Below are 14,227 nucleotides of genomic sequence, written 5' to 3' on the forward strand. Positions count from 1 at the left end.
CCAAGTAGTTTTTCAGCTTAGTTGTCATGGAGACATAGATTTAAAACAGAGTAAAGTGCTTGTTAATGTTTTTTTTTTCTCTGGGTGTGCATAAGTCTTAACAAAGAGCCACTCAGCAGGTCTGAGAGACTGCAGAGTCACGCCGTCACCCTCGACCTCCTCTGTGAGACGGGCCGATAAGAGACCATCGTTTGTCTTGTCTGTTTATTTCACGCTGGCGAGAGAAAACATCGGTTGGCGCCACAAAAAAACAAGCATCATTACCATGAAGGTCAACAGCGCAAGAAGCCCAGAGCAGAAATTGAACAATATTTTTTCAGTCTGGCTGACATTTAACAATAAAACTTTTTTTTTAAAATTAAATATGTTTTTTTCGCAACGCCACAGGGCTTGCATCGGTTTTCTCAGAGTATTGATGCTGCAGCTGAGCGAGAGCTGAGAGTGGAAGGTCAAAGGTCAGATTGATCAGTACTTTTCCCATAACCATATTCCATCTTTAGACTTAATGTAGTATTGTGTGTCTTTTTGCACTTATAGCTCAAAATAAGTGAAATCCTGTTGTTCGGTTTTGTATTGCATTAGTGTATTTGACATTGATCAATGACTCTGTTTTTGGCTGTCGCTGTAGTGGACTAACGCTTACTTTGCAATCTGTCCTGACGGGACAGTGATACATCAAGACAGGAAATGATCAGAGAAGGGAGATCAGTATGACACACACAAAAAACAACCTTCAACATTATTGTCAAAAACTGTGTATTTTAAGCAAGCAGACACTTTTATAAAAAAAATAAAAAATCATAATTGTAACAAAGTGCTTTATAATAGAGCGAATGCAAAAAGAAAACCATCAAGAAAAGACATAAAGGACAAAAAGAAAAGAAGTAGAACATGTGTCAAACAGAAGAACGGATTGAAAGCAGATGATCCTGTTTCGCACACGTCTCTGTGCTGATGTTGTGACTCTAGTTTTACATGTGCAAAATGAATTTCATGCCCCTGCATGTCGCGCACCAGTGGCAGAAGAACTTACTTACTTTACTAGAGTCCATAGTTGCTGAATAACAGTTATTATCAGCAGCAGAATGAACGTATTTATTAAATTATGACATGTAAATGGTCAGTTAATGTTTATGTTGTTGTTTGTGGAGAGGTAGCTAGGTAACACTTTAAGTACACACTATTAAGCAGTAGTTAAGCATTAATCAATAGGCTACTGAATTCTTCATTTATAATGTATGAATAGGCTACTCATTAGTATGTAGTTTATAAATACAGTTAGTGCTTATCAATGATGAGTAAAACATCTTAACTGTGTTTATAAACTACATACTAATGAGTATTCATGTGTTATAAATGATGAATTCAGTATTTAATGCTTAACACATTTTTGATAGTGTGTACTTATTATAAAGTGTTACCTGGCAGCTATTTTAAACAAATGAGTTTGAGTTGATATGAAGTTTTAAAACCTTAATATTTGATGTAATTAGTAAGTAAAGCTGTGAAATTCATGTAGTTCAGTAAAAAGTACAGTAGAAGAGGAGTATTAAGTTACCTAATGTGCTTAGTTGGAGGTCAGAGGTCAGGGGTCAGTGACAGGGCAGCAGGCAGAGGTGTTGCATCCTGTCGGCGTGGCAACCAGAGAGCTTGATGAGCGTTCAAGCGCGTGAAGAAAAGAAATAAAAGTCAGACAAGGTCAGATGCTGCCGTGCAGCCTGTACCCATTTCTCTATAAGACGGCAGGCATTGATTTTGTGTCGGGCAGTAAACACAGAGGTGTTGTCGAGCGGTTGTTGTGGTTATTATCACATCTTCCCACTTCTGACTCGCCCCTGCACGCTGTAAAACACCTCGCTGCCGAGTAGCTCAACCCGTGTAATGTTAGAAATATAACCCAATCAAAGCTGTTATGGTGGGTGAGTACATGATGGTGCTTTGCGGATGAAGTATTGATGAGGTCCAAAGTGGCTGTAATGCCTGTTAAGGGCTCTATGTGGTTTTTATGTACCAAAGTGTGTGGTGTGGGTGAGTGTGTGTCTGTGTTTTAAATCTTTCTACAAACTCTCAGAAATATTGATGATAAAAACAAAAACAGGGAAGATTTAGAGTTTTAAATATGGAGCTATTTATCAAAATAATGTTCCTTCATGATGTGAAAAACCGTCCTTATATCATGATAAACTAACAAACAGAGTAAATGCTGATGCACAGTGCTGCTGGAGAGAAGCTGCAGCATCGTGTCCTGCTCTTATTTCCTCCCTCAGCCAGTGGATCAGCGGAGTTTGCGTCACCTCCAGCTGGTCAGTAACGGCCCTGGTCGGTAACCAATGCACAGCGTTGCAGAGCTGTATCTATGCAGCCTCGGGCTTTACAGAGCACATATTCTAAGTGTGATATGTTGGCTGGCAGCAGGGGATCTTCATGCAGTAAAGCCTCGGCTTTCAGGCATATTTGCAGAGCTCAGAGATAAGATGGAGGAGGAGATGGTGGAGTCGGTGAGATAGAAATGAGGAATGATAAACAGACAGCAACACAGACAACATTGTGAAATTGACAAGTGCAAAGATAATAAAGTGATTTGTGGAAAAATAAAAGCATAGCAATAATGGTGCCCCCTGGTGAACACATAACCCTTTTAGGATTAGTGCCTTTTTATATTGTAAAACACACACAAGCCCTGTAACATGGTTTAAACAATTATTCTCAAGAGTAAAGAGGATAAATAGTCATGAACATATTAAAGTATTAGGGAAGATAAAGAGGATACACCTACAGGGCCATAACAGTTGTGTTTTTCTAGTTTCTTCTGCCTCTGCTCAAATTATTTATTTATATGCACCAGCAAGGACAGTAGGCGAGTATGTGAGCGGTGAAGCCCTCCTCCAGGAAACTGCCAAAAGAATATTTTCTAAAACATCTTGTGTTTGTGGATCTGAAATAAAAAATTCAGTTGTAATTCCTTCCAATAAAATGTGATCACAGACATTAGGGTGACTCGCGCAGACAGGGAGAGGGATCAGAAAACTCTGCAGCCACAGTCTGTTACAGGGAGATAAGAACAGATACACGGCAGAGAAATTACTTCTTACAAACAAAATTTAAAAAAAAAATGAACATAGCCACTATAATTGAAATCTCCACCACATCCTGCTGAAGTGACCAGCACAGGCTGGTTGGCAGGTTAAAGGAAAGGTGCAGCTAATTTAAATAATTTAAGTTGAGAAATAAACGACACAAATATCACCTTCAATGTGTTTATTGTCGTCACATTAACCATTAAAGCCCCTGTACAGACTTTTCATTTAGTGTTGATTTTGGCGGCCCCTGTGGACGAAAGCGGCGGAATGAAGACTGCATTTCCCACTGTCATGAAGACGTTTGTCTGGCCGGCGCGTGTAGATTTGTTTTGGAAACGTCGGAAAGAAGACGGGACTTGCTTTTTTGTTCTTTTTTAAAGCAGCGTAATGTATCTATTCCTGTCGTTTCGTCAGTGGTCCGACCCGACCAGCTGATGAGACACATCAGCAGAAACCAGAGACTTTTGCGTATCCAGTTAAAAGCTCCGTACAGGGACTTTAAAGAAGGAGAAGGAGAGGGTAAAAGCTGGGGAGATCCACTAAATGCTCACTAAATGCTGTGAGTGAGCAACTGAGAAGATGAGTTAAAATAGTTTTTCTTAAAGTGATGGATAAAAAGTTGACAAGTGCAGCTGACTCCTACTGATGTAAATTGCAGCAGGACAAATTTTAAATGACGTCCCGTCCTGTTTAAAATAAACGCGCTGGGAACATGGTGTGTGGTGTAAATGAAGAGGCATTTGAGCTTATCTGACCGGGTGGTGGCATCTGTCACAGCAAGTGAAGTAAAAGGTCAGGAACCACGGGGCTACACAGTGAGGGTGAATAAAGGCCTTTAAAAAAAAAAAACGTCTTGTTAAAAAACCGTCAGCTGAACGTCAGTGTGAGCGCAGCGGGATTCAGGCGCTGTTTTCCTCCTCTGACAGGTAACAGCTGTCACTTGTTTGTGTCTGCTGATTGGAGCTGTTCCCCCTCCACATCTCCTCCCCTATATGGTATCTATCTATGCAGAGGCAGAGGAATGCCACTCATCAATATTTTAGACCACAGACTTGGCATTAAAACCAGCCTGTGTGTGTGTGTGTGTGTGTGTGTGTGTGTGTGTAGTGGGGAATACAGGAAGCCTAAGCATGTGCCTCTGATGCATGGACACATGAATAAATAAAGCAGGTTTGTGGTCTCAATGAAACAGGAGCGTCGAAACAGGAGCTTTATAAAGCTAAGGAAAAGCAAATGGACTGAAGCCGGGATAAATAAGTAAACAGTGTAGATGTGCTGAAGAAGAACAGTGCAGTGCAGTGACATCATGAAAGCTCTTAGGCAGGCAGTTTAGTATTCAAAGTATCTGGGATCCCATTGATTACAATAAATTACACGACACCTGAGAAGTTTGTTAAAATGGATGTTTTTTTCTTGCATTTTAATTATATTTTACTCTGTTGGTGAAGAAATAAAAGAGCACATTTGTTCCATCTCCATCTCTGTGACTAAGTGCTCACAGTGTCCCGGGGATCACCTGTCACTCAGGCGGTGTGGGCGGGACTCACGGGCTTGTTTAGCATTCAGTTGTTGCAGTCGCTGCTCCAGCTGATTACCCTTCTCTTTTCTGAGCCAAAACAAATGAGAGACATAAAATCCATTATTTCTTGTTCAGAAACAAAGAAAACTTTAAAGCTCTTATGGCCTGGAAAGAGAATAGATGTAGAAGAAATAATAATAGTGCTAGTAATAATAGTGCAAATATTGGTTTTAGTTGTCTAATAATTCTTTTTCTTCCCTCTTTCTCCTCAATCTCCCCCTACCCTCTCCGTCTGCCTGATGCATCATGGGACACATTTCCTCCCTCAGCTCTCCCAGGTGCGTTGAAAACACACACACACACACCCTCCAACCCACAATCAAAAAGCAATACAAAGACAACCGTCTTCTGTTGTCTCAGGGACTGCGGTGTTCATAGACTCAGCGTTGCATGGACTATCATACTCAATAATTCATCTGGAGTCTGATCAAAGTTGACTTCAGAACAAATTTAGCTTCAGAAAGCAGCTTGTGTTTGCTGCGGAAGAGGAAAAAAAAGCTTTGTTAAACAGCAGAAGCTACAACACAACATCTAATTTAATCTGCAGAAGTTACAGCTCCATGCAGCTTAATTCACCAGCCATTCCTCAAAAGTGAGAAAGTTCAGAGATCACTCACTTCACTGACTGATTGTGAAATATCCAGAGAGACGCCGACACACAGACATTTCCTTTTAAAAGTGAGTTTAAAATCCCCGGCCGCAGGTTCTTTTGAACTCGGGCTAATTATTACTTGGTCTTCTTGGCAGGTTTGTCCTCTAATGCCTCTGCCTTGTTTCTACTCAGCCTGTTAGCGAACAACAACAGAAAAAATAACTGCTGTAAATTTGTAATCCCATTTATGACTTAAACATGATCCACAGTATGAATTATTCAGGGATACGCGCAGCCGATCCGTTGGCTTTGGGGGCCGGACTGACTGGAGTTGCCTCAGCTTTGATTTCTTCCCTGCTCTCGGGTTCCTTCCTCTGGACACGATGCTCATCCACACTGTGGAGTTAACTCTTGTGTTTTATTTAAATATCCATCTATATGGACGACGACGTACAGAGAGCTGCGGAGCTACAGATAATAAACCGTTGTCCTCGAGGGGGAATATACCCAAGCTAGATCGAATTAATAATACAAGCTCTTTCTACAGTAAGTGCAGGGTTGTAAAGCTTCACCGAGGCACTTGGTTGTTGACAGGTTCAGGTTGCTACGCTGAAACACAGAGGGCAACCAGGGGAGGATGATTGGGTGGGTGGGTGAAAGACTGAACACATACAATACCACAAACTGGGGAAAATATTTCACAAAACAGTGCTTGGACCCATTTCTGGGCAGCGGGGAAGAAAAATATCAAAGCAGATTGGTTAGACTGGACTGTGCCAGGCTGGAATCAAGCCATCTGCTATTCAAAGTCTCCTTTTTTGACAGGAAGATGAATGATTTTGCTTGTACTGTATCACCACCATTCAGTTTTTTTGTAACCTTTAATTCTGTCGGACATTGTCAATGAGGTAGAAGGAAAACGAAAGCAAAGACTTTTATGTTGCAGATGTAATCGGTTTTTTTTCCCCCACAAAAAATATGAATTTATATGAATGTTCGACTTGGTATCTCCTGGTAGCCACATCTGTTCACAAATAACTTTATGTTTACATGCAATACAAAAACAAGGAGCAAGGTGAAGACATTTGTTGTTATCAGATATAACTATTTTGTTTGTAGCCCTATACCCAAACTTTTCAGACTAAATGAATGAATTATTAATGCTAAACAACACTGTGTTAGTCAGTGATGGGAATAACGGCGTTAAAATAAACGGCGTTACTAACGGCGTTATTTTTTTCAGTAACGAGTAATCTAACTAATTACTATTTCCACCGTTACCACGCCGTTACCGTTACCGACAATTAAATGAGGCACGTTACAAACTACTCAGTGAAGCCGTTGTCCTCCGACTTGGCTCATCTCAGCCACAGAAGCTGCTAAACTGTTTTTCTTTTTCCTTCTCTCCTTTGGTGAGGGGAGGGGGGAGGAGGGAGGGACGAGACAACCGCATAAGTGATGCTGATTGGTTGAGGCAGAGTAAGGTTTCATGCTAAGCCAATCAGAGGCAGTGTTCAGTTTGTACACAAACCACACACGCACGCAGTTTAGCCTCACACACACAAACTAGCAGAGGGAAGCTGCCGAGATCGGAGGGAAAGTACAGACACTACTTTAATCTCCTTGAGGTAAAAGACAAGAACATGTGAGGTGTAGCTACATTATGTCCCGGAGCGAAGTGTTTGTCCTGAGCTTCTGCTCACCTGACTCTGTGCAGCTTCTTCATTAAATCCAAACAGTCCGACACAGCGACGCACTGCTCCTTTAGACTCTAAAGTCTCTGTAGCTCATCAGCCCGGAACTCTTCCAGAGCAGCTACAGCGCAGCGTTGTGACCTCAACCACGGTTGATGAGAGCAGAAATGTTGTTGTTGTAGTGAAAATGGGCGAGCTCGTGAAGACGCGAATTTACACAAAGTCAAAACGAGCGATAAATCGCGTATCTCGCGTTTGGTCGCGCGTCACAACTCGAGCGAAAAAAAAGCGTTCCTCGTGTTTGACACAAACACGATGAAATAGACGAAGACGCGATGGTCCCGTCGCCCAAAAAAATCCCGTGTATTGCGTCGCAAAAAAAAAAAGTCGCGTCTACCGCGTCTCGCGCCTAATCGCGTCTTTGCGTCACGGCCTTTTACACCGCGGACGTAACGAATAAACGGTGACGGTGTGAACGAACAACATAGAACAGGACCAGACGTGGCGTTGTTTCCTCTTTCCACCGACAGCTCCACTCTCCCTTACTTACACTAACTACTGTTATTGTTGAGGCCAGAGAATTGTGGGATTTGTAGTTTTTGACCAATCACAGGTTGTGCTCTTTCTTTTTTGTGATTTTCCCGGCTTACACGTCATGTTTTTTTTTTTTAGGGGCAAATGCGAGACTAAAATTATTTAAGACTTGAACACAATAATTCAACAAATTTAAGACATTTTAAGACCTAAAATTTAGATTTTCAAATTTTAGACTTTTTAAGACCCCACGGATACCCTGTTATTTCATATAAAAGTTTAAGTGCATACATATTTTATGATGCTGTGTATTATATATTATATATTTAAGACCATCTTTGAATTTTCTAATAAATGTAATACTTTTTAAGGCCTTAATTTTAGATACATGAATTTAAGACTTTTTAAGGATCCGCGGATACCCTGAGAAGTTGTGCGCTCGCAGCAGGACAGATAATCAGATGGATAATCGGTAAAGTTAATAATTTCACTTAATGTGGCCATGAATAAATTAATTTCGATGTTTCCTGTTATTGTTGCCCAAACGCAAATCTTGAATAGGTCTCCACTGTTTTCACATTTAAAAAGGTCTTTGTTGTCTTTGTACAGAGACAATATGAGATTTGCTTGTAGGCACAGCACTTAAAAAACCCACTGTAACCTATTTTCATAGGCACACCAGCCTCGCTTTCAATAAAACACACACTCACATTCTATAATTGCGATCAGTGAAATATATGAAAACAATAAAATACAATTTAAAAATGCCCTTGGAAAGAAAAAGAAAAACGCAATAGTTACTTTCCCTGGTAACTAGTTGCTATTATAGTGAAGTAGTGGAGTTACTAACTCAGTTACTTTTTAGGAGAAGTAATTAGTAACTATAACTAATTACTTTTTAAAAGTAACGTTCCCAACACTGGTGTTAGTATCGATGATATCACAAAGCAAACAGTCTGTTATCCAAACAAAGAGCCAGTCAGGTTGATCACTCATCAATTATCTAGTTCGCATCAAAACCAGAAAGAAATTGACACACATGTCTTTGCATATCACTGTGAATGAATCATCCCTCAGTCGGTGTGTTGTTAAAATTGAGTTGTTTGGCAGATACTTTGGTTCAAAGCCGTGACAACAAAATATAGTCAGAGTTATAGGATATAATGAAAAGCAACACAACCTAACACAAACATCAAAAAGGCACAAATGTGGATCAGACTTAATCCTATCAACTTTGACTGAACTGAGACGAGATTATCTTTAGATAACAAGTCTGTTACAATGCAGCTACAATATACAAGATCTGAGATAGAAGATGGAAGAAAGGATGAAGCGCAACTTCAATTATGATGTTCTTTCTTTCTTTCTTTTTGTTTGTATATGTAATATCTCACACACATTCCACATTGACCTTCAGACAGAGGAACTTGACTTCAGTCATTTCCTGTTGAATCCGTCCAGTCAGATCTCTAAGACTATGTGAAGAGAAGGCAGCTGGGCTCGTCATGGCTGCTCCCTTTGCATGGAGCCTGTTTACAGGAGCCCAGATGGGACATATCGAGCGCTGACAGGTGGAGTGGTGTCCCGTATCTGTTTTGTTCTGATGACAGGTCTGAATATAGAGACACTAACGGGCCTGTCAACAGCTCAAGTCTGACTGGACCCCTGAGCCAAGATCTAATTAAAGGTGCTTAATCCTGGATCAAAAAGTGTAACATCACATCCGCAATCAGTTATGTTTGTGATGTTGGTGTTAGAAGAAAATAGATAGATTAGGCGTGCTCACACCAAAGGTCTCCAGAGACGCTCAGGTGCCAGTCCAAAAAGTTCAAATTGTGTAGAAAAGCGACAGCAGTCTTAATAAGTGATTGCACTTGCTTTTAAAATAAGGTGCACAGCAGCAGCAGCACAGATAGGCGGACGCAACAGAAGAAAACTACAGTGTGGATCAGAAAGATTTTACAGTGTCAGCATAAATAACTCAGAGAAGAATCACATCTTTAATCAGTTTTTAACACGTACTACACAAAGGGTGCTGGTGAATCTAACATTTTTTATGTTTTAGACATAAACTAATGAGTTCAAATTACTTTATTTGTCTGACTAATGGTAGAAAAACCCCAAAATATTCTGGTAATTTGTAGGAAAAACATCCAATCCTCACCTTATCCTTCTGAAAAATCAGAAGAATATTGGAATTGGCAAAGACAATTAATCGGTTACCAAAATATTTGCTGATTGATTTTATTTTGATCAACTAATCGATTCATTTTTGCGTCTCTTTTCTCTTCTCTTTGGTTTCCAAGAAGCCCTCATTATATATTATACATGTTGAATGAAGCAGATGCCGTGTTACAGAGCTGCTTTTATCTCTACCGCAGAGCTCATGTCATGTTTGTGTTGTTGGGGTCATGTGTTATTTGATCCAGGAGCTGTCGGAGGAGCGTCATTCTCCGCCGCTGCTGACGGTTAATGGGCCGGGTGATGAAAAGCTGTTCCGCAGTAAGAGCGCTGAAGTGGAGTTGACAGCAGAGAAGGAGCGAGTCAAGAAGATGCTGTCTGAAGGGTAACGATGATCATTTTTTTGTCGTCCAACAAGACGTTTTTCGCCTTTTACTCCTGTGTGCACCAGAGTCTGGTTCTGACAAACCACGATAAACACTTCTTGTATTTTACATCCAATAAGTACCTTTTACATTTCAAACAATTCCCTTTTTCAATTTTGCTTTCAGAATTTGTAAAGAGTAAAAGGCTAATTAGCCCGTTACTCTTTTTAGTTTCTATTAATAACCAATAACATCCATGCAATGGTCAGATCACCTCGTCAGATTATGAAAGAACGGGGTGACCTGATAGTTAAACGTTTAGCATGCACATAGCGCAAGTGCCCTGAGCAGCATTTCCCTGGATCTTCTTTCCCTCATTTTATGTTTTGCTTCACTGATGCTATCAAATAAAGGCCTAAAATACCCCAAAATAATGATAGAAAAAAGGCTCAGTAACACTTACATTGATTTTTAAATTTTTATTTAACTCATGTGGCACATGGATCCAGATGGTTGCATTGTATAATCTGCATTATTGCTGTTATTGTGCTCCATTATGTAGCTTTATTTTCCCATTGAAGCTAACACTTTCTCCACTCTTCCTTGTGGTGAAAATGTATTTTATTTGACACCACGTTATAATACATTTTTCATGAATGTATTTATTTTTAGCTGTATTTGTTTAAGAAGAAAAAAAAGAATCAATAATAGAAAGATGCTCAGAACCGCTGGTGTTTATCGAGGAGTATTTGGCTCGCAGCAAAAACAATCCACAGCAATAATGCCCAAAACACATAGACATAAAACACACATTAGAGTGAAAGAAGAGAGAGAGCAGCATGTGTGTGTGTGGGAGTACTGGGATGGAAATTGTATTCATTTGGGTTTGGAAAGTTTACGACACAAGTTGTAATCCAGTGTTTAAACCTCAGCTTGGATACATGAGCAGATGTAAAAGCCCAGAGCATGCTGCGCTCTGCTCAGTGAACAGTAGTCAGTCAAACGGCTTAATTCCTGTTCTCTGCCAGAGGAGGAGAGGAAATGACGACTACAAGTCATTTAATTGTGGTATTTAAAGAACATTTACATTCAGCCACTTTCACTGAAAGCTGTTCACAGGTTTTTGAGATCTCTCTTGAAAACGAACATGAAAACGAGTTCCTGCGTCAGAGCAGAGCGTCACATCTCATCTCTCTCTCTACCTGGAGATTTAATTCTGAACCCATATGGCCACTTTCCACACAGGGCGCGAATTCAGAGCTAAATATTACAATTTGACACATGGAAAAGCCTTTAGTCATCTCATCAGGGGCAGTGTTACTCATTTCTTCTAGGGCTCTGGAGGAACTTGTCAAGTTTGCGATCCAGGGTAGTTTGTTCCCACTCGTGATCAAGGATTCATGCATATTTTCCATCTTTCCTTGTTTTACCACTTCTCCTTGCCATCAGGAACTCATTAGGACATTTCAAGCAGGTTACTGGGTTCATATAAGGAAATAAATCTTTAAAAAAAAAAAAAGGTAATTAAAACCTTGGAAAGAGCAACAGAAGAAGGATCCTATATCCATGATGAGCAGATGTGCATTAGATTTTGTGTAGTGGAGTGAATGTGAACTTACAATATGTTGGGTGAGGAAGGAGTGTGGGTGGATGGAAAATATTTGTGGGTATATCTTCTTCAGGACCACGACGAGTGGCTACAACTGGTCCAGAGGATTTAAAGTTTGAGTCATACAAGAGACTTAAAGTCAGGAAATAGAGACGGTTCCCTTAACAGCAGTGATTTGACTCTAAAGGATAACGACGTACACTTGTAAGGCTGTGCTCCTTTACCCTCCGTTTTTTTGTCAGCAAACATCGCAGAGGTGTTAAAGTGGTGTGAAACAAAGACGTTACTTTAACCTCCTAAGGAACAGAACAGCTACGATTAAGTAGAAAAGCAGCAGTGAGTCAGAGATTTTAAAAGCTTTTTCACCACAAAGCACAAAATGTTAGTCTGCCTGGAAACCCGAGCAACAGGTGGACGCTCACACTCCCTGTGCTGCAGCAGAAGTGTGTTTGTGTTTGTGTCACATGCTTAAAGTAGAAGAGGAAACTGTCCAAAGCCATTTTCAAGCTCTTGCCTGAGTCATGGCCCAAGGTTTTGATATTGCACATGTGCGTGGGTGTGTGCGTGTGTGTGTGTGTGGGTGTGTGCATGTGTGTGGTTGTGTGGGTGGGCGTATGTCAGTCAGTGCCTACAGGCTAGCCAGGCTCGACTTGTGCTGAATTTAGCAACTCATAATTATTGTCATTAGCATTTCCATTATTGATCACTCAACCCTCCATCTGATAACAGGAAGTGAAAAAAAAAGAAAAGAAAAAAAAAAGTCTTGGCTGCTTTACATCCCATTATCCCACTGATTTTATTGTATGATTGTTATGAGCCTATCTATGCAGTCTTTTCCCTCCTGTTGCTATGGTGAGTAGTTTTTATGGTTGCCAAGCTGTTGGTTTGGTCGTCATGGCAAAGACTCAGCTTCCTAAACTCCATCATCTCTTCTGAAAGCTTTCTGGTTTATTAAACAATCCCCTCTGAGTCCTGACCTTACACCGAACCTCTTCTCTCTTTACACTTCTTAATAAAGGAGTTCATTTTTTGTTTTTTTGTTTGTTTGTTTTTTTGCATAGGGCCCACTGGTGTAATTTTCCACTGTTAACGGTGCTGTTGTTTTATTTAACAGGTTACAAGCCAAATTGTTTTCAAAGATCCACATATAAACACCTGAAATGACAAACAATTGTGAATAATGTTATTTTAAAGGGATAGTTCAACATTTAAGCAAATTGGCCCATTGCCATAATCCCTATAGTTTTTGGAGTAGATTCGAGACTGAGTTGTTTTCGAGGCAAATACAGAGGCTGCTCGCCGAAAAACTGCCCCTGAAGGCAATGCGCATCAGCTGTTTTGCATGAATTTACCTCGAAAACAACTCCGTCTCGTAACGCTCCGTTATTATCTCATAGCGTGGTGAATGTGCAGGTCACAACTTGTCCACAAGAGCGTTTTGGAGTTGTTGGATTGTGTATTTGATGAGTTTGATGAGGGAAACCAAGAAATCCCATGAGCCTCCGTAGCGTAGCTCTGAGCAGCTTGCGGCTCTGCTCTGCTGTTCTAAAAATAGCTTGCACCGACAATTAAAGGTAACAAACCTACTGCTAAGACTATAGGGATTATGGCAATGGGACAATTTGCCAAAATGTTGAACAATCCCTTTAAGAAAACTCTTAATTTGCTTCATTTACTTCAAATGTGTAAATACTTTAATTCAAATACCAAAGCTGAACACCCTCAGTAGTTAGTGCGACCATTTGTTCAGGATTGTTGCAGGGTTGCAGTGAGGATATAGGGGAGAAAATTACACTTATTTAAACTTCTCTGAAACAGCTGAAATCCACAGGATTATGACTTATCAAATGAATGGGCCATCACACTTCTCCAAACAGCTGTTATAGCATATAAACATTGTAAGTTTCATTGTACAACCTCATTATCTTCTGCATTTTGCTCACCAACAGTGCTGCTTCTTGACAGTGGTATCCAATCAGAATTTGAAAGCTGTGTCAATCTTTTTTTTTTTTTTTTTTTTTTTTTTACAATAACAATAGATCAAATTACTACAAATGGCACATGTCGTCAATTTCATTGCCTGCAGTCAGCTGTTTTCAGTCAGACGAACTCACAGCATGCTACATAGGTATGGAGGTTATTTTCTATCATAAATCACGAGCATATTATGTTGATTTGAGAGCATTACTTTTTGATTTGACGTTCAGAAAACTCTGCTCTCATATTCAAATTTACTCTGCTCGCGCTCAAACTATGTGCTCGATGTTTAAACCTGTGCTCTCGGATTCAAAGTTGCCCTGCTCGTGCTCAAACTTTGCTTTCGCATTCAAGTTTGCCCTGCTCGTGCTCAAACTGTGTGCTCGCACTTGGTCACAGCTGCCTGCGCATTGTGTTTCCTCTTGCGCGGAGGAAAGTCCTGCTCTCGGATCTCTGCTCTGCTCACGGAGTTTCTGTCAACTGTCAACCAATAGAAGACCGGCTACTGTTGACCAATCAGATCATCCCTACTTCTATGCTTCTTTGTGGGTGCGTTCACTGTAATTCAAGGAGCGTCACATACGGGCGGGCACTATTTCTACCGGGTTTATCTATT

General features: G+C 40.4%; 1 protein-coding gene across 2 annotated transcripts in view; it reads left to right on the plus strand.

Annotated features, from left to right (window-relative positions):
• LOC146988937 (homer protein homolog 3-like) overlaps positions 1-14,227 on the plus strand; it is a 50,069-nt gene that overhangs the window by 23,346 nt on the left and 12,496 nt on the right. For both annotated transcript variants that reach the window (XM_085774755.1, XM_085774756.1), the window contains one exon: positions 9,909-10,045. In XM_085774755.1, coding sequence (XP_085630881.1) covers positions 9,909-10,045 — 137 coding nt within the window. The remainder of the gene's footprint in view (positions 1-9,908; positions 10,046-14,227) is intronic.

The sequence above is a fragment of the Trachurus japonicus genome, chromosome 4 (assembly GCF_045865225.1).
Source record: "Trachurus japonicus isolate A0001 chromosome 4, Traja_1.0".
NCBI classification, from domain to species: Eukaryota; Metazoa; Chordata; class Actinopteri; order Carangiformes; family Carangidae; genus Trachurus; species Trachurus japonicus.